At 40.2% G+C, this 21,103-nt stretch overlaps 1 protein-coding gene across 1 annotated transcript in view; it reads right to left on the reverse strand.

Annotated features, from left to right (window-relative positions):
- Positions 1-117: 117 nt before the first annotated feature.
- Positions 118-21,103, reverse strand: part of col8a2 (collagen, type VIII, alpha 2) — a 50,443-nt gene continuing 29,457 nt past the window's right edge. The window contains exons 2-3 of the mRNA XM_023959864.2: positions 8,594-8,781; positions 118-5,633 (exon numbers count right to left, since the gene is read on the reverse strand). Of these exons, the coding sequence (XP_023815632.1) occupies positions 3,730-5,633; positions 8,594-8,756 (2,067 nt within the window). The 5' untranslated portion in view covers positions 8,757-8,781 and the 3' untranslated portion in view covers positions 118-3,729. The remainder of the gene's footprint in view (positions 5,634-8,593; positions 8,782-21,103) is intronic.

Below are 21,103 nucleotides of genomic sequence, written 5' to 3' on the forward strand. Positions count from 1 at the left end.
GGTGGTACTTTTCTTAACTGCATGTTATTTTTATAAAAATAAAAAAAAAGTATTACAGATTGTCATTGTGTATTTTCTCCATTATATAGTCATAATCACGCAGGCCAGACATCAACATACAATAAAGTCTTTATTGACGAGATATCAATACAATCAAGTACTGCAGATTTTGAATAAGCAGACAAAAAAATTCAAACAAAAGAAGTGCATTTTTTACCCAAATTCTATTGTTGAGAGTGCATGTAAATACACAAATGACATCAAAACTATATGCCGATAACTGACACAAATGGAAAATAAAGTAACACAAATATTCCTTCTCAAGCAAATCTATAAAGCTAACTACATGATGTAAATGCTCTTAACTTATCAATGTTATTAAACATCATTTATATGTTCTAAGGTTCGGTGGTCAGTTTTGGCATCACTATTAAATTATTACCATAAGTATATAAATACATCTTTATTAGTTTCATGTGCAAATGGGAATGGCTGTTTGCATTTACTCATGCTAAAACAAACAAATATCCCTTAAAACCGAAGCTTTTGTGATTATTTTTTTTGTCTTCTTCCTCTTTTGGCTTCTCCCATCAGGGGTCGCCACAGCGAACAAGTCGCATGGTAAATTTGGCAATGTTTTACGCCGGATGCCCTTCCTGACGCAACCTTCTCAAACCGGGCTTGGAACCGGCACAGTGGTAGAGAAGGGAACAGCCCGGAGTCGAACCCTGGTTTCACGGACGGAAGGCGCCGCAAACCAGCACGAGCTAAACCGGCTCTTGTGATTATTTTTTTTGTAAGTTAATTTTTTTCTCTTTTTTTTTAATAAAAACAAACAGGAAACAGTTTTAAGTAGTAATGTAGGATAAGGGTACATGGATCTTACTGACACTTGTTTAATGATTTGCAGACGTGGCAAAGTCAGCAAGCAAGTGACATTGTCTTTGTTAACACAAGGAAAGAGGAGTGTCCAAATTACAGGTATTCACAATGCCAGCCCATTTGCTTAAAAGTGTGTGTGTGTGTGTGTGGGGGGGGGTAACATACAGTACAGTCTATTAATCGACTCACCAAAAAGATACCGGATTGTGGTGTGTTTGTGTTATAAAAAAAAAAAAAGCGTCAGACCATTATAAAGATGTACAATACTGATAAGGCTTGCTTGTAGCTCTATCTTTGTCGGAGCAATTTGAAGGTGTTTTGTGATACAGCATTGAGGATCATTTATAAAAACAGTAATAGGCCACTAAAAAAAAGCATACATTCTGTATAATTGCAACGCTTCATATTTGGCACTGTCCTCTTGTACAATGACAATCTTTCAATAGCAAGAAAGGTAGTTGTAATTCAGTGTAGCAAGTGAAAGAAGAGATTCGTCCAAGCTCAGAGAGGGGAAGATTTTTTGGAAAAGCACCGTATTCTGTCTGAATTAGGTAGTCTTTTGTGAATCCTTAACCGCATTCTAATCTTTTGTTGTTGTTTCAAGTTTATTATTAACTTTTGTTGAAACATTCCTGACTTGACGGCTTAAAGAAAGGCATGAAGACAGGCAAACGCCCACAGGTACACATACATATTGACATGGTTGGCGGGAAAAGACAAAAAGAAGGTCCACCCACTAAAACATAAAAGCATGAACACACACAAAGTCTTATCCACCAGGCAGGAGTAAACAAACCCCTCTTACTTCTGCCCCAGCAGAAATCTGCCAGAGTATGTTAAATGTTACACAACCTGTATTTCACAACGTGCAGGGCTTAGCCAGTCCCTTCACTTATTAATGAATGCAAATTAACTTCCACTTCCGGATATGCACACGTCCTGTTTCTGTAGTCGTGGCTGTTCCATTGGGTTAAGCAATTTATTCGGCTGTTTCTGACACAGTTAAATGGAACAGGAGCCGAAAGTCCGTTCTTTCTGAACTCCTAAAGGTTTGCTAAGCGAGGATTGTGCTGGAGAAAAAAATGCACGTGTCATTTGTTCTGCAATGGCTGTCCTATTTGCAATGTGGAGTCAAGTATTTAATATCTTCACAGATCTTGTTCTTTGCCGCTAGAACAGTTATTTGCTCTAACATTGATGCTTCAGACCGTGACATGATAACAGTTTATTTGCAGGTTAAGCGCTGCATGTAATGCTACGTTCGCACCGGGCTTGGAAATACGCGTGCAGGCAGCCACTTCCAATGAAAAGTCTGTCTAATCACGCATTTGCATTTTTAAGGCTTCCAAACTCTCACGTCCTAAGTGGATCGTTATTTTTTTTAAGTCCGTTTTTGGGCTCTACCTACAAAATATACAGCCATTGAATGCATGTTGAAAGTTAAACCAAGTCTGACCAATCCAGGACTCAGCTTTGGTAGAAATATATCAGTAGCGTCTTTTTTAATTCACAGAAGTGTTAACCGTTTTAAAATTGATGATTGAAGAGAAAAGAATAATTGCGGTTTGTATCCGGCCAGAATTATATGACACCAAGTCTTTCATATATCAGAATAGAGCTGTGAGAGAAAAAGCCTGAAGCAAAATTCATGAAATTTGCACTACTTTGACATTTTGCACAAAGCCCCTGCACTAGTATTGGGTAGTAACAGACCATTGTGAACATCGTATGCGCCATCAAGAACCCATGTTCAGTGCATTCTTGACCATGTGTCACATGCCCGGTGTGAACGTAGCTTTGGATCCTGTGTAAAGCACATTAACTCATGGAAAATGGACGGTTGATTCAACAGGACGCTTATCTTTATTGTTCATCTGCAGTTGTCTTCAAAACACATTTTGTTCCTTGTAAACATTGACTCCATGCATGTGTGTTAGTTTAATATGTCCTAAAAGGTGAAAGGTGAATTTGTGAATTTTCATTAATTTCTGATGCAATCCAGATCTCTTCATTTTAACATATTGAGCTCTGCAATGTTGTAGTTTTGCATATTCAAGAATGAAAAAAAAAGATTAAAGCAAAATTTAAAAAGTCAAAAGGTCCACTTCTGAATGCAAAAAAAGACAAAAAAAATGCAGCAAACATGCATACGCCAACTAACTGTCAACATCTATTCTAAAAAAAAAAAATCAGTCGAACACATATTGCAACTTTGAGGACTGAGAAGGGAAACATGGTTGTAGTTAATACAAATTTTCCAGTTTTTATATTTTCTTTATTTATGTGGATTTAGTTTTAGGAATAGTTACCTTTTACATTTATGCTTCAACTGATGATTTAATCCTTATCTTGTGTATAAAATTGAATTGGTTGCAATCATTCAGCTGGGGTTGGTCTGAATATCAGATTATGGGGGCACGGTGTGCAGTCACATGGGAAGGCCTGTTCCTAGCACATTAAAAACTAAGGCACTGAACTTTCTCAATCCAAAAGACAACAATGAGGATGACACGTTTCACATAATCACAACAATATTATAACAATGGTATAATTAAAATAATAAAGGTTAACAAAAAAACAAACACACCAGAATAAAATAAAACTCACAACAAACATTTTAGGACACTGAAATAGAGAAAATCTTTCCCCTGCCTTTCCCAATTTCCATTTTTCATTCACAAAGGTTTTTGTTTTGCTCCTGTCGTTGCTAAGCGGCAAAACAGTATGGGGTGAAGGTAATATTACTGAGATTGAGATCGTTTGGTGTTTTGTGTTGGTACAGCTATCTTAAGTTTAGGCCTGATCTGAGTTGCCACTACAGAAGTATGTCTGAATAAAGGGGCTGGGTTATGTAGGGCACAGTAAAAATCCTGAGAAGGAGGAGTGGATGTACTCTGTTGAGTAAAGGCCATTTGCCTGATCTGAGGGCATCTGAACCCATACCTGGTCACCCTCCTTCAGCTCTAACACAGCACTACCAGATGCTTGGTCCATGTAGCCTTTCTTGTATTCATCATAGGTATAGGTGGCTGGTACATTGTTCTTGTACAAAGCCACCCACAAGCTAGTTCCCTTTACATGCATATGGTATGCAAAGTAGTAGACACCAGATAGGGGGGCAGTAAAGATGCCAGTGGAGGGACTGTAGGCATTTTGCCCATTGTATAGGATCCTATCAAACTTGATCGGCATGCTAGAAGGAGGGAATGGTGTGGTGAGAATGGCTGTGAAGGCCGGTGCCACAGATGAAGAAAGTGGAACTTGAATGAAGGCAGGCACTTTTCTGTCACCTGGTACTTCTTCCCCACCCAACCCTGTACCTGTAGGTCCTGCCACAACTGTTTGGCCATTTCCTGGTGGACCAGGTGGTCCTGGAGGACCAGGCGGGCCAGGGTTACCATTTAGTCCAGTTGGGCCTGGTTTCCCTGGAGGACCCTGAGGACCTATTGCACCCTTCTCTCCCAACTTGCCCAGTCCTGGAGGTCCTGGAAGTCCAGGTTCACCCCTTAAACCTGGTACACCCTGAGGGCCCATTGGACCCATAGGTCCTTGAAGACCAGGAATACCAGACTGACCTCTGGGACCTGGAGTCCCTATAAACCCAGGCTCTCCTTTTGGTCCTTGAGCACCAGACATTCCCGGATTTCCAGGTAGGCCAACATTCCCTGCATCACCTTTGGGTCCAGGTTTTCCAATTGAACCGCTTGGTCCAGGGAACCCTTTTTCCCCAGGGATACCTGGCTTCCCTGGGGGTCCCATTGATCCTTGATCACCTCTAAACCCAGGCAGTCCTGGAGGACCTTGGGGACCTAGTTCTCCCTTTTGTCCTGACAGTCCATGTTTTCCTGGTAGCCCCATTGGACCTTGAAGTCCCGGTGGTCCTGGTAGTCCATCAATACCCGGGCCCCCAGTTGGGCCTACCATTCCTTGCTCTCCTCTGTCCCCTTTGAGACCAGGAAATCCACCATGACCCTTTTCTCCCTTTGGCCCTGTCACTCCAGGTTTTCCATATCCAGGTGTCCCAGGAGCTCCTGGGCTGCCCCGAGGCCCCGGTTCCCCTTTTGCACCAAGTGGACCTGTTACTCCTGGAAGTCCATCTAGACCAGGCTTCCCTAACCCAACTGGACCAGGGAGACCTTGAAGACCTGGTGCCCCAGGCTCTCCCGGCTTTCCTTGATCTCCCGGAAGTCCATTATCACCTTTAGGACCAGGCAGTCCAGGTACACCGTTTGGTCCTGGTTTGCCAAGACCTGGAGGACCAGGCGGTCCTCTTATTCCTTTCAGTCCTGGAGGGCCAATTATACCAGGGAGTCCTGGCTTTCCATTTCCATTCTCACCCTTAAGTCCACGCTCACCTGGTGGGCCAGGAACACCACTGATTCCTGGCTCACCACGGGCACCAGGGGGACCTCTGATACCTGGAAGTCCAGGTTTCCCATTTAGAGACAGACCAACTGGACCAGGAAGGCCAGGCTGCCCAGGAGGTCCACGAGGACCTGGTTCACCATGAGGTCCAACTTCACCATTAAGTCCTGGGATCCCCCTTGGTCCAATCTTTCCCGGAAGACCTGGAAGTCCAGGCTTACCAATTCCTGGTAAGCCTGGAGGGCCTTGAGGGCCTGGCTGACCATTGAGTCCTTGCTTTCCTAGTCCAGGTTTTCCAGGTAGTCCAGGTGGGCCAGGGGGTCCTCTTGGTCCAGGTTTTCCCTGGGGGCCTGGTTCTCCTTTAACTTCCATCATCGGTGGCATATCTAAAAAAGAAAAGAGTATCAAGATGTCACATCAATATTTAAATTCTACACATTACCATCAACAGCGAGTATAAAAACACACCACAACAAAGACGTGAGAGTTGACCTGTCCCATTGGGATGACTTCTGACTGTGAATATGAACACTGTATTCTTGAAATGGGCTCCTTTCTCAATACACTTCCCCACTAATAATACAGGGCTAAAACAGATACAGTGAAAAACAGCTTAATACTTTGGAATTAAGGTTTAGGAAAAATGTATTCAAAAAAGATGTTGAGAAATGTTTGTAAGTTTCAAACCTCAGTGTGAGTCAAAAGGAAGTCTTTACCTTTAGAGAACAACTCTGTCTCCTCGTGGCGCTGAGGTGCATGGTGAAACTCATTATATATGGGTTTGTGTGTAACTTTAAAGTAATTTATAGTTAAATACATGGTGGTGCAGTTAACTTTGGCCTCACAGTAAGAAGGCTGTGGTTCGAATTCCGGCTAGGTCCTTCCTGTGTGGAGTTTGCATGGTCTCCTCAGCTTCCTCCCACAGTCCAAAAACATGCTTCATAGTTTATTTGGTATCTCTAAATTGTCCCTTGGTGTGTGTATGTTTGTGACACTGCAACAGGCTGGCAATCGGTTGAGGGTGTATCCCGCCTTCGCCCAACAGCAGATGGGTTGATTCCAGCTGCCCTGTGACCCCAAACAGGATTTAGTGGGTTCGGAGCATTTATTGGATGGATGGATGGATGGTTGAATGGATGGATGGATGGAAGAATGGATGGATGGATGGATGGATGGATGGATGGATGGATGGATGGATGGATGGATGGATGGATGGATGGATGGATGGATGGATGGATGGATGGATGGATGGATGGATGGATGGATGGGTGGGTGGGTTGCACAGTTGTTCATAGAATGCAACGGGATCGTTGAATCTTTTTGTTCCTTTTAAAGTCAGTTTTATGATTATGTATGTTTTTTATCTTTGCACTGTTATGTATTGTAATTTTAATGCATGTTCCTGTTTTGTAAAGCACTTTGAATAACTTTGTGTACGAATTGTGCTATACAAATAAACTTGCCTTGCCTTGCCTTTTTTGGAAAACTGTTGTGATTTGAAATTCTGTTTTCCTGTTCTTAGTTTATAATGTGGTTTTCTGCTGTTCCTTGTGTTTTTAAATGGGATGCTCAATTTCTTTTTTCTTTTTATGATTTTATTCTCTATCTAGCAAAGCTATATATAATAAATGAGCACCTAACTAAAAATTCTGGCTAGTTTGTAAAAAAGGGTGATGTGACTGTTGAGCCCTTAGGCTACATTGGATGAGAAAGTGCTGCACAACTGTGATCAATAAAGCCACTTGGGCACAGTGGAAACTTGGGGAAAAAAACAATGTCAACCCAGACAGTCCAAAAAAGTTCTCTTAAAAGTTCTCTTCTCTGAGTTCTTCTAAGATTATCATCTCAGATTAATACGGTGTAGTGAGTGGTCAGGTGAATGAACTTATTTTTTAAACATTTTTTGTTCTGTTTTCTGAAAAAGTAAATTTTTGTAGAAAAAAAAAACAATTCTAAAATAAAAAAAGAATAATTATTTTTTAATGTGTCCTTGAATTACTTTATTAAAATCACCAGATGATTACTATGACAGGGGAAATGTGTACTTGTAATCTTTCAGTTAGGTAACTCGCTATGTACTGTGAACCAATGACCACTAAGTGGCAGTAAAAACACTACATCAAATTCCATTCACAAGGCCTTACAGTTAACAGTGCTGCTACATCAGCCATATTTCTTGCACTTTGTGAAAATGTATACCTTTTCTAGTAAATATTGAGGATTCTACAGGAGCTTTACACATAAAACCTTGACATCAAATTTTCTGAGCATTAATCATGGGTTGTTTTATGTGTGTGAAACATTTTCCAACACTTTGAGAAGCAATGACTTTAACAGGGCCACCTGCAGTCGGCGAAATCCATCCATGTGTGACTCAGAATCGGCAGTAAGCAGAAGAAAGGAACTTTCATTATTTAAATACTAAAGATGAACACCTCCTGCTTTTCTCAGATCCTCGCTTAGGTCTTTTTTTTCTTTTTTTGTAATTAATCTATTTGAGTTTCTCTCACACTCTCTCCTGGGAAATATGTGATAAACAGTGGAGTAACAACATCCAGATGGTGGGAGCAGCAGCTTCATGGAGTTCCACTTGGAATTGAGGCCCTAGTTTTAGACTGCCACCTACTGGGCATTCGTGAATTAAAACCATTGAGCAATCAGTGTTAAGATCCACGCCAATGAAAATTGTGTTGTTAACGTGATCATGTGGTATTTTTCTCAAGATGGCGAACAAAATTAAGATTAAAACTTCGATTCATTATTTATTATTCAAATTGCTGTGAATCAGGAGCAGATGAAAAAAAGGAGTTTGAAAAAGCCACAAGCTCCCTGCTCCGCTGCATTCACTAGCAGACAAATAGATCCATCTTCCTCTTTTTTTTTTCTTTTTTTTCCTCGTTTGAGCTGGCATCTGGACCAAAACTGTACGACTGGATAGTTTGAGTATTGCTCGCCATTTTCATGGCACTGATAATAGGCTGGTGGTGTGAGGGGCTGTAAGCTAGTGGAAGAGAGTGTAAACAGCTGGGTGATGGGAAGTGGGGGTGGGCTTACTCCATGTCAACAGTCCTGCCTACAATTTAGGGGTGAATTTTTGTTGAACTCCTGCTGCTCTGCAGAAACTATGTCCTAGAAAATGAAAGTTTTTTTTATCATAATTAAAAGATCATTGAGAACGCTTTGAAAATAACTTAAAAGATAATAAGAGTGGAACTTAAAATGAATTTTGCTGTTTAAATTTATATGTGACAGAATGGATCCTCTGGACAGTGGTTTGCAGCTTTTCAAGAAAAGAATGATTTCTGAAATTGCTACAAAGATGATTACAAATAAAATTGTTACTCACCAACATAATGCCCCTTGCCCTCTCGAAATGGAGGTCCAATGGGTCCTTTCATCATGGGTTGCATGTACTTCATGTGGGGCATGGGGGGGTAGCCTCCAGCAAGGGCACGTGCCCCAAATGTCAGTAAAAAACAGACTGAAGCTAGCATCATGGTCACCAGCATTCCAGGCCTCTCTCGCAGAAATCAGCTGTGAATGCCACAAGAAAAACAGTCATCACAGACCTGCTTAACCTTTACTGTCATGACGAATCGAATTATTCATCAAAAGTCAAATTAAATTGGGGTTTAGTAGAAAAAAGGGAGCTTAATGTGAACAGAATTCTCAGGTAGCAATAAAACCTGCGACATATTAATAAAATCCAACATAAAAATCTTGTGGAATGTCATGAACCACAAAAAAGGCAGGTTTTATATGACATGAGACCAGCCAACCGCTTCCTTGCTCCAGATCCACCAAAACCTTTGTATACAAGTATATAAGTATACGCCATTTACCATTCTATACCAGACATCCACTAACTCTAGATCTCCGATCAGACCGGGTATGTGACGCGAGTTCTGTCTGTGGTTTTCACAATGGGAGGGGCTTTTTCTTCTTTTCTTTTCCTACTGTTCACAAGCGCATGTCTGCTACCTAAAATTGGAAGAGGCTTGGTGCGAAATCTTAAAGTGATGCAAACCCTGTGAATCTCGCTCCAGGCTTTTGCTTTCACAGCTCCGTTTTGATATATAAAAGACTTGGTGTTATTTGACTCCAGTCGGGCACAAACTGTAATTGTTCATTTCTACTCCATTATCAACATTTCAATGGTTGTGATTTCCGTGAATTAATAGGGACGCCGTTCATACATAAAAACCAGATTTCCTGATTGGTCAAAGTTTGACCAGGTTTAACTTTCAACACGTTCTGTACGTTGAGCGGTCGTTGAAACGTGCCGGAGCTATGCGTCAATGAACATAGATTGTGTCTGAACATAGATTAGCGCCTAATAACAGAATAACACCAAAAATTGCCTGGTGTTTACTGTTTAAAAAGAGTGTTTCCAAAGTTTTGATAGATGTAATAGATTGTCCTTTGATCCCAACTCTATTTGGATGAAGCCCATCTGCTACACTATTCAAACATGTAGTTGTAATGTTAGATAAGCTCATTCTTCTCTAACAGTCCAGGTACATCGCCTGTCCGTCCTGGGGGAGGATCCCTCTTTCACGTGGATGTCCCTGAGGCTTTGTCAGGTTTTTTTTTCCTCACTCAGAAGGAGGGTCTAAGGGCAGGGATGCTCAGTTGAGGTTAGTCTGTTTAGTTTAGCAATCAGCTATTGTGTTTTACAATTGATTTTATGTTTTGTAAAATTAATGAATCCCGTTGAGACAACTGTATTGTAGTATTGCTCTATATATGAATAAAACTGACTTGAATTAAATGTAAACAAATACTCAGATACAGTACTAAGGATGGTCATTCAGTTTATTTTTGTTTATTTACTCAGCGGTTTTATCCAAAGCAGTTTAAATGTCCTCAAATTGAGCACAGTTTAAGGTTAAATGCTTTGTTCTCAAATGGGGGGTTGAACCATTTATTCACCCCCTGCAGAGTGGGTTGCTAATGTCATTGATTGTGTAGGACAGTGTTTATTCTAAATGGTCTTAACTCTGCTGCACTTTAATGCTATTAAACTTTAATAAAAAAGCATCATTTGTCAGCAAAACTTTTCCCAGCCTTAACAAGACCCCAAAAATTATCAAATTCAAGCAGCAACAGGAGTCACAAATTGACCTAAACTTACTATACTGTAAGGGGAAATCTAGATTTCTACCACAGCTCTCCTTAGAGCTGCTTTAAATTGTCCTATTTAGACCTTGTATGTAAATTTTAATTCTACTAGATGTAAAATATACACGATACATTTTTAGGCTCACGTTGTGCTTTTTTTAACAAACCATATCAGTTTTTATTAGAACTATAGAGACTTTATGTACTTTATACAAATGTATGAGATTCCTTATTTTTACGAGTATTTAAATAACATCAAAAATAAATATTTTGGTCATGCCGGTTTCCAGCTTTACCTGTACACAACTGAGCCCTATTAGACCCACTAGTCATCATATTATAGTAGTACCCTCTCTGATCACATGAGCTGGTGATTAAAATGATGTTTTTCTTTTGTGTAATCATCTTATTATTATTTCCATTCTGCATGTGGTTTGTTGCCCAGACCAAATATGGAGTCCATTTGGTCTGCAGAAGTGCAACAGGATGTCTGCTTTGAAGCCTTTCTCTTAGACCCAGAAGTAACATGGGAGGAGGTTTTTTCTAATTTGAAATTTACACCTCATCATCCAATGTACTTAACAGTCAGCTGAATAAATAGGACAAAGGACAGAAGTGTGTTCATTGCCACCATACGCAAAAAAAAAAAAAAAATGAAAAGAGAAGACAGAAAGGCATCAGTGAAAATAAACAGGAGGAAGAGAAAACAGTGTCAATCTGTGTTTGCTCAGTGGCTGACTTTCTATTGGCCTGGCAGGGAAGCTCGTCTGGCGTGGGAGTCTGCGGTTTTGGGGCAAATGTAAGTCAACAGGTCTGAGTGATCCCTGTGATCCTGCAGGCACCATTAACCCCTGGAGAAGAAGCCTAATGCACACATAAAGGCAGAAACTGGAGGCATAGGTAAGGATTTGTGGGACAACCCCTGTGAACCTGTTTAGCAAAAGTTTTGATGTGAAACTCTCCGGAAAATATCAAAAACTTGATTTAAAAAAAGGAAAAACAATCGAAACTTGCTTGAAACACGGGTCTTGATTTCCTTGCAAGTGAATCCTGTTGTGGTTCGGCCACAGTGTAAATGCAAACGGACTATAACGCTGTGCAAAGAGCAATATGTATCTTACTTTTCAGCTGTTGGGAAACCCACAAAATATAATGGAATGAGCTTAAAAAAGTTTGTTTGGGCCGTGTTTGTTTCTAAGTACTTTGGACTTAAGGGGTACACTGTGAATGCAAAGCTAAGAAAGATGTGGACATGTGTATTCATTCCTCACCCACTGGAAGAGAACTATTAATAAAGACCCGCTCTGATGAAAATTGTGTTTTTGGTGTTTTTCAGTGAGTGAGTAACATGTTCTTGTGGCATTTTTCTCTTGATAAAGAAGCTCAAAACAGCAAATCTCAGTATTTCTTGTGAATCAGGAGCAGAGGAAAAACTGCTGTTTAAAAAAGAGCTTAGAAAATACGCTGGGCGGTCCACAAGATCCATTCTGATGCATCCACTAATATTCAACTAGATCCATGTACGTCTTTCTTTTCCTCATTTAGCTGGTTCTAAACTGGAAAGCTGGATATCTCCAATATTGGTTTCTTGCTATTTTTGTTGCACCGCCAATGTTAGCTTGGAGGAGTGAGTGGCTGTAGGCTAGTGGGAGAGCGTGTGAACAGATGGATGGTGGAAAATGGGGGTCGGTTTACTCTGCACCAGCAGTCCCGCCCACGACTTCAGAGTGAATTTTTAATGGACTCCTGCCGCTCTGCAGAAACTATGTCTTACAAAACAACACAGGTTTTTTTGGGCTAAAAATAATCCCAATTAAACGACCACTGGGAGCACTTTAAAATCAGATCAAAAGATACTGGAGTGGGTTTTCAAAGTAAAAGTACCCTGAAAACGCAAAGCAATTCGTAAAGATTCAAAGACATTTTAAGGTGTGAGCAGAAAACATCATATGAAAGAAAAGGCCCCCCCCTGACTGACTGATTTAAATTTAACAAGGAAAACACACCCTCAAGTACAATAACTTAATACTCCAAAGTAAAATCAGTAAAAAAAAACAATGACTTAAAAAAGGATGTTTTTTATTTTTCTCATGGCTGTTCAGACATTTAAGTGGAAATTGTAGTCAAAGCTGTTCTTGAACATGCGTTTGAAGCCAAAACTCGGATCTGTTGGGGTTAGAGCAGACGCTTCAGCTTCCAAACCCTAATTCAACAGTATCTCAAGGGGCCTGCTTAGACATGTTGAAGAGATACAGACAAGCACGGTGAGCAAAAGCCAACACACACTTCCCGGACTGCTTCGTCTAGCCACTAATGAAATTAACAGCCTCAGAGAAAGGGATCCTGACTTCGTTTTACCTCCATTTCTCTAAAGCTGTACATGTGGGATCAGACCATGTGCCATAGAGGGATTATAGATCCATCTGGGTGACTGGAGTACATGTCCTAATAAGGAACCAGGGTTATTCCTGTGTTCTGTTGAAGGAATCATTACTTCATGATTAAGAAAACATCAATTGCTCCAACAACAACCGTTCAGGATGGCAGGGGTTTAACTACAACCACAATCCTGATGAGTCTCAGCTACAGCCTTAAGGAACTATATGCTAACAAAGCAGTTCATGCTTGATATCCAATAGTCTTTCACCATTTTCTAAAATTCTCAAGATTCATAGTTTGGAAGGAGTGAGATTATTCCGTATGTTTTATTTAGAGTCACCATATGAGGTAATGCCCTGGCAACAACATTGGTACTTTGAAGTGTCAACTCACAGTGTTAGATTTATCTTGCGGTCACAGTTTCTGGTCACTCTATTTCTTTAAGACTGAACAAATAAGCAGTGAGAGGCAAAAAAGAAAGGCTACTGGTATAATGCAGCTATACCCGTACATGAAAGGAGCTGCAAAGTTCCAATGCAAGATGACACATTAACATCTGTTATTTTCAAAGGCTGGAAAGGGTATTATACGCTCAAGGTTGAGCCAAAGGAAAACTACCAAAATAAAAGCTCTAGTGTTCTCCTGAATTTGTTTCCAAGAATCATAGAACTGAAAGGTGCTAATTAGGTTTATTTAAAGGGGAGAGGGCAATTTAAAAAGAACACCTTATAAACATAAACGTTAAAAAAGCCTGAATTAGCCAAAAGCTAGTTTTCATCTGTAGTCCTGTAGGCCATGATGTTAAAAAGCATAAACACATATACAGTAAAGTACAAAATGCATATACAAATAGTGACTTTCCCCAAGGGCCCTGGTCGGGCATATCCCAAAGAAATAATGTGAGACCACTCTCCCATCGGCCCAACACCTATAGCAAAGCTCAAAAGGGGCCAAAAAAATGACGAGCAATATCGCAGCTACCCATCTGGACAGTTTGAAGTCAGATGGCAGCTCAGAAAGGGTAAAAGATGTAGAATTAGTGCGGAAAAAGCGAGACTTTAGCCCGCCCATGGCAGTAGCTGCGTCATAAGTCCGAGCTTTTTAAAACGTCCTGTTTTTATCTGCTTCCGATCCAAAGAAATACTCAGAAACACTGTTCTAATCTTAAATTCTTTTACATATGTCTTTCATAGGAGAAAACCGCTACAATAACCTGTTTAAAACACCAAAAACACAATTTTCCCTTCATATTCACCTTTGATTTAACTTAAATCTAGTTTTTTGTTTGCACTGTTTCATCACTACATACACATGATGGAGACAAACCTCCAACTAAACGTTATTGACCTCGCCACACACAAAGAGATAACACCTCATTTCTCATGTGCAGACGGTGTAGAAGGCTTGAAAAAAAGGAAAATCAACTTGAAATAGCAGGAAGTTATTCAATGCCGCTACAGAATGTTTGAAAAAGTACAAGATTTCGATTAGCTGAATAAAGATTTTAAACGTTAGTCACTGTTTCAGGGGTGAAACACTAAGGAGAGTGGGAAAATAACTGATGATGGCTGAGCTGTATTGATGTGCTTTTCTAAAATCCCTAAAGGCTGAAGAAAGTAAGACACAAATGTTTTTAAAGCCGTGGATATGCGGATGAATATAGTGAGGGGGGGGGGGGGGGGGGTGGAAAATCCAGGACATGTTAAATGTGAAGAAAGAGCAAAGTTATGGGAAGAGGAAAGGATGTCAGCTCCTCATGACTTCATTTGGTGGAACACGTTTGTTACTCCGGGGCAGATAGATTACAGGAGCAGCCTGCTAATGATAGAGTTGGTGCTGATGTAGAGTGCAGATGAAAGTGAGGTCAAAAGGCTAAGCAGTTCAAGAAAAGCTCATTCTTCCCCTCATGTGTCACGCAGATTCATACGGCTGCTGCTTTCATTCGCTCCGTAGTTCTGAGGCAAGATCTGTTTCAGGTCGCTGAAAAGGCATCAAGCGTCTGCAATCGGGCCTGCTGCTCCTCAGGTTGAAGACACTAATCCTCTCATCTTTGGGAGAGCTTCTAAAAGTTCGCAAAAGTTACTGTTGCCTGGTGGGTTACAGAATAAGAAAATGTATGTCTGTAGGAAGACAGACAGACAGACGGTAACTTTATAATGATATCTGTTTAGGCAGTAGAGAGAAAAAAACAGATAAATACAATTTTTTTCAGGGTTGTCTGGTTTAACAAGCAGCCAACCTTACTGAACAGAGTTTCAAAATTTGAAGCGATTACTCATCCCAGTTAAATAAAAAAATAATACACAACTAAAAAATGATTCTAGTGTATGTGACACTCTAGCTGATACCCGAGGTCTATTCCTCATGAGACATCCAGAATAAAAAAACACTGAAGCCCGCATAATAGATAGACAGATAATAGACAGATAACATGTCGAAAGCGACTCGTCTTTTAGAAGCCCCAAATGATCTCCACTGTCTTGTGGGGTCATTTGGACCCCACAAGACAGTGAGCTGAACCTTTTTTCTTCAATGATTTTTAATCTGCACTGGTGTCCATGAAATCCTTTTCACCTTAATCCACCTTTGTCATTGTAGGGATAACACATTAATATAAGGATGGGGTCATTTTGACCCCACAAGATAGCACAAGAGTTAAGGTGATCAAGTAACTATAATGTATATTTTAAGAGGGACACTAAGTCACCAGGACCTCTACTGATCAGTATTTGTGCAACACAGCCACATGTGTACAACTGTTAACGTAATATAAAAAATAAAATAGAGAATTTCGGAAAATCAGACTTTTTTTTACACATGACCTCTCTACATACAACGTGATCAGAGGATCTCTTTTTCTTCCATGAGTGACTTTTGTTAAATACTGATCACTGCCGTTTTGGAACAAGAGCTGTAGTTTTGGAAATGCTCTAAAACAGATGTTCAGCCATTAGGATTCCTCTGTCAAACTCACTTAGAACCTTTGACAACCCCATCTTTCCTGCTTTATCCACTTTGAGAACAAATAGTTCACTTGTGGTCCAAGATAACACTCACTCACAACGAGTGTCATGATGAAAGATTTGTCATTTCCGCTCTGTCATCCGTGAACTCCACCGGCACAGCTGTGCAATGATCACATGTCTGCAGTTCTGCAGCTGGCAAGAAATTTCAAATTTAGAACAAAAATGTAAAAAAGACAAACTCCGAGTGCAACAGTAAGATTTTGTAACGTCATGCCTACTTTAAAATCTCGTTTTTTGGTGTATTTAACATGTTTTTGAGCATATCTCTGATGATGGAGGACTCCATAAAAAGACAATTAGCACTAAACTAGTATTTTTTGAGTATTTCTTTATTCAAATTGTTCTGAATCAGGAGCAGATGAAAGAAGTTCATAAGAAAACGATTGTAATTGTGATGTAGAAACTACGATGGGTCCCTCCTCCACTCCTAGGCCTGGGGACTAGATCCAGGTACATCTTGATTTTCCTTCTGTGAGCTGACATCTGGCTCAAAACTGTACAGCTAGATAACTCCAACATTGCTCACCGTTTTTGCTGTACTGGTAATGTTAGGTAGGGGCTGTGAGGTCCTGCAAGGTAGTGCGAGAGCCTGTAAACAGATGGATGACAGGAAATGGGGGCGGGGTTGCTCAACGTCAACAGTCCTGCTCACTACTCAGAGGTGAATTTCTAATGAACTATTGCCACTCTGCAGAAAATGACAAAGGTCTTTTTTTTAATTTGGGCTATAAACAGCATAATCATAATTAACCCTTGAGCTATCCTAGGCACTGTAACATTGGGATTTGGGTCATCTAGACCCACTAGACAGTGCTCTGAACCTTTTTTCTTCAATAATTTGTGATCTTCACTGGTGTCCATGGATTACATGAAATCTTTCCACCTTTATCCACCTTTGTCATGGTAGGGAGAACACATCAATGGAAGGGTGGGGTCATCTAAGATGGCACAAGGGTTAAAAGACCACTGGGAATAAGAACTCAGAAGCATTCATCTGTCGTAGTTTTTTTGTTTTTTTTTTTGTTGTTGCTGAAATGATTTTGAGATGCCTTTACATTTCTTAGAAAGTAAATAAAGGAAAGATTTCTACTCAAATTATTCAGGAGGGGCTGTGCAAATTCAATGGCAGAAAAAAGTGACTCTAATGTGCTGGGCAAGGCATGTGTTCTCTGTTCATATTTCATGTCTCATACTACATTCCCCCCTTCACTTGTGGTTGTTTTTTTTAGAGAAGTTCCTCTGAAGACGGACAAATTGTCAGAGTTAAAAAACAGCTAGAAATTCACCATTTATCATTACTTCTCAATACTGCTTGGTCATTCTCAAACTGTGAGTCTTTATTGACAAAACCAGAGCTGGCAGTGGCAAAGGTTCAAGGCTCATGAGTCTATTTAAGACTCTGAAGGTGAGAAATGTTCTGAGGAGCAGAAATAAGAGGGGGGGGGGGGGGGGGGGTGAACCTGGAACAATCACAGACCATCAATTGTTCCACTCTTTTCTGCCAGGACTGGAATAACCCCAAATTGTGCATAGCTGGAACTGAGGGCCAACTTCCAGGAAGGAAAAGCCCAGAAAAATCTTCGGTTCTGTTCCATTGAAGGATTTTACAGTTTGAACTTTCACATGACAAAACAAAACAAAAAAACTCAGCAATCACATGATCAAAGCAACAGAACATAAGGAAGAAGACATGAAGAAATATGCATCTAGAAAGTTACAAAAAGGATCAATTAAGAAAAAGGTTTGACGCTTTAGGTTCTCTACTGCTGGCTGATGAGACAGATTCACACACTCGCATGAATGATGAGCACACACACAAAACGGAAACGAAAACACAGAATATGAGAGGTATGAGTGAGATTATAATTTAATAAGGAAAAGGAAATCTTGGTAAAATCCCCCTAAGGAGCTCAACTACTTCTACACTGAAGGCTTTACAGCTTTAAAATGAATGAACTTCTCCATCAAAGACACACAAACCTAGACAAAGAAGAGGAAAATCCCACTTTAGGATTGTTTGGTATCAAGCTGTCATGTAAAAACGGCAAAAAGGGATGTAGGCAAAGTAGAGCTGTCCTCTGTACACCAATTCTGTATAAACTGGATTTGATATATAATGCCATATTTTAACTTACAACAGAAGAAAAGCTGTTATAACTTTTAGAACTAGTTTGGGTCTTTTTTGCTGAACACAAATAACAGCCAATAAAAAGAAAAGATTCAGCATTAAAGTCTCATTCCGATCATCTTTGATGTATTCAAAAGCGCTCCCAGTGGCCTTTTAATTAGGATTATCCTTTTTTTTAGCCTAAATAAAAAACTCTTTGTCATTTTCTAGGACATAGGCAGGCAGAGCAGCATGAGTCCATTAATAATTCACCTCTAAGTTGCGGGACTGTTGAAGCAGAGTAAGCCCCCCCTTACATCTGTCATCCATCTGTTTACACGGCCTACCACTAGCTTACAGCTGCAAGTGGATGTATCAGAATGGAGCGGAGCATGGATCGCATCATGTTGTCCGTACATAACAGCTACAGGCGTTTTCAAATGCCATTTCTTGGTCTACTTCTGATTCACTAAAATAAAAAATGCCCAGAAATGAAATTTTAAGCTCACATTTTTTAATATATGTCCTTGATCATGAGAAAAATGCCATAAGAAAATAAAAAAATAAAAACATTATTTTCTTTGGAGTGGGTCTTTCAATGGCCTCTGAGCAACATGAGTAGGATTTGTATGGGCTACGTAAAAGTTTTTTACCCTGACTATTTTAATATGTTTTTGATTTTGGCAAAACAACAGCGTAATCCTAATAAAAAGATCATTGAGAAAGCTTTTATAATAATTGGAGCGGGACTTTAAGGGCTTTTGGGGTTACAGAATCAAGCCCAAATGTAAGCCCAAAAGCAAAACAATGAAGCCCAAAAGCCAAACCTACTGGGGTTTGGTTAATGGCTTATCTTTATATATAGTCTTTCTGTACCATTATTAATTCCCAAGGCTCTTTACAGTCTCAGTCTTATTCACCCTTGAGCAAGCACACATTTAAACCCTTATGGCAGTTCTGCTCTGCTGCCTTACCTGACACGCCAACCCCTAACCACCAGGAATAACATGGGGCTCAGTGTTTGCGCAGGCAAGGCAGGAACTGAACCTGCAACCAACCACTGTGTCACAGCTACCCATAAAAACAGAACACACAGAACCAGAAGATTTGACAGTTCCCAAGAGAGAGGATCAGCGCTTTCAGGGTTAAACTCCTCAGCTCCAGCGTTTATGTTCTTTCAACTAAGGCAACTTTTCAACAGTTTATGCAATGAACCTAATTCCAGCCAATTCTAAAGTTAAGAAACATGTCTTTGTGCTGATGTGCAACACTTTACAGTAGTGACAATCAACGTTTGCCAGCATCTTTTGACGTGGAGAAAGGTGGCTTTGCGCTGTTATGCAACACTAACATGAAATTTTGAATTTTTGTCTGTGTCAGAAAAAGTAGGATTTACATTAATTGCGTAGATAGTCGAAGAGTTACTTTTTTTCAACCTGGCGACAGCTTCGATGTTTACGTGTTAAAACAGTTTAATTACAGACGTAAAGGTCCTTTTTCCCATTTAAAACTTACCAAACATTGCGGATTTGTGGATGTCCCAATTCTCAAAGATAGGCTTTCTGGAGACGTCATGACTTTAGTAAGAACCTGGAAGAATCTTTAATGGAACCAAAGAACCCAAACAATAGCAGATGAGTGACAATGTCAAAAAATGTTGTAGAAGCTACTGACGAAGTTAGATAGAAGTTAGATAGATAGATCTTAACTTGTCTTTTTTATCTGTCATTAAGCTGCTGTTAGTGATAAGGCAATACTTTTGAGGGTTTGCCACGAGGGGCGGAGCCTTTAAATAATTTATGGTACATTTCAAAATTTTCTATGGCAACAAAGAACCAAGAGTTTACCACCTTTCTTCTCCATTTTAAACAGATCTTTCTTACAAGGTTCAAATCCGAAAGGGGGACCATTGTGGGTTTGATTGATCACTCACTTGCAGCCCCAGCTGGTTGTTTCAGAATTTAGCCCCAGCCTGCCTGAAAGAAGTCACAAAGCTTCTCACACGCTAACACACATGCACGTATATCATCCAGACCACCAGCGCACAACTCCCTCTGACTGTGGTGCCATGGCGAAACCTTCCCCACCCATCAGGATCAATGCAAGCCTTTATTAGCTGCTGGCTTAGGCTGCTGGCGGTGTAAGGGGATCCCACTGGTTTTGGCCTCACACCTTCCAAAATTTGCTGCTGCATAAACACTGCTCCATGTCTGTGAGTTTGTGTTCCTGGAGTGCGTGTGGACATGTTCTGACTAAAGATAGCTTAGTTAAACCGGGATTTGGAAAAAAACTAAAGGATGAAGGACCATCAGAGACAAATCATGGTGTTCCATGTCATCACTAACTTTTCTTTCTCAGCCATTTCTGTTGACACGACAAATTTATTGTTAGCCTTAGCCTGCAATGTGGACGACTTTTTATAGAGCGACAGTCAGCACAATCCATTAGTTGTTGTTTTGCCTTGTTTGTACGAGACATAAGATTGCAGAAATTTCCAAAGTGAGACTAATAAAAACTGTGAGAAACCAACAGATTGGTCCCAATGGAGCCCTTTGACACCATTTTCCGAGAGGGATCCAAAAGCTTCCAGGGAGCGGCACGGGTCAGAGTACAGAGGCTGAGAGCTGTGGGAACTGTCAGCCTCTCCATGATCTGCTTTTGGATGTTGCACAGTATTCTTTCTCCAACAAAACCACCCACAATATATCTAGCTCATCTTGTAACTTTTTAAAAGATAGACATGGTTTAAGAATGAAGCTGATCTAACAAGTGCAACACTTCAAAAGAAATGTTGAGTATTTACTGCACCATAGGCTGCACCATCAATGAATGGTCAATTTTTGATTTTATGTCACATATAAGGCGCTCCTAACTATAAGGCACATTTAGTGAGACAAAAGAGTCAGAATTCTCAGAATAGTAGTCAGAATAGTAATTCTAGAGCTTGTTTGTGACACGCTAAACGTTACCGACGTTAGCATTTCTACAATATCTGTAACTCCCATTCTTGTTTGCAACACAAAAAAGCCAGGCTGATTCACAAACATTAACATTAACTTCCATGTCAGTGATAGAAAACATCTAATCTTGCTTTCAAATTGTAAAAAAAAATAGACTTGACATTTTGACAGAGCATTGTGTCTCCTTTTCCCTGCTCCACACATACAGCAGTATTTGAGGGGGGATAGTTCCGCTGTAGGCACCATAACCATTCGGCCTGCAA

Source organism: Oryzias latipes, chromosome 11 (assembly GCF_053564925.1).
Source record: "Oryzias latipes strain Hd-rR chromosome 11, Olatipes_Hd-rR_3.1".
In the NCBI taxonomy this organism is placed as follows: Eukaryota; Metazoa; Chordata; class Actinopteri; order Beloniformes; family Adrianichthyidae; genus Oryzias; species Oryzias latipes.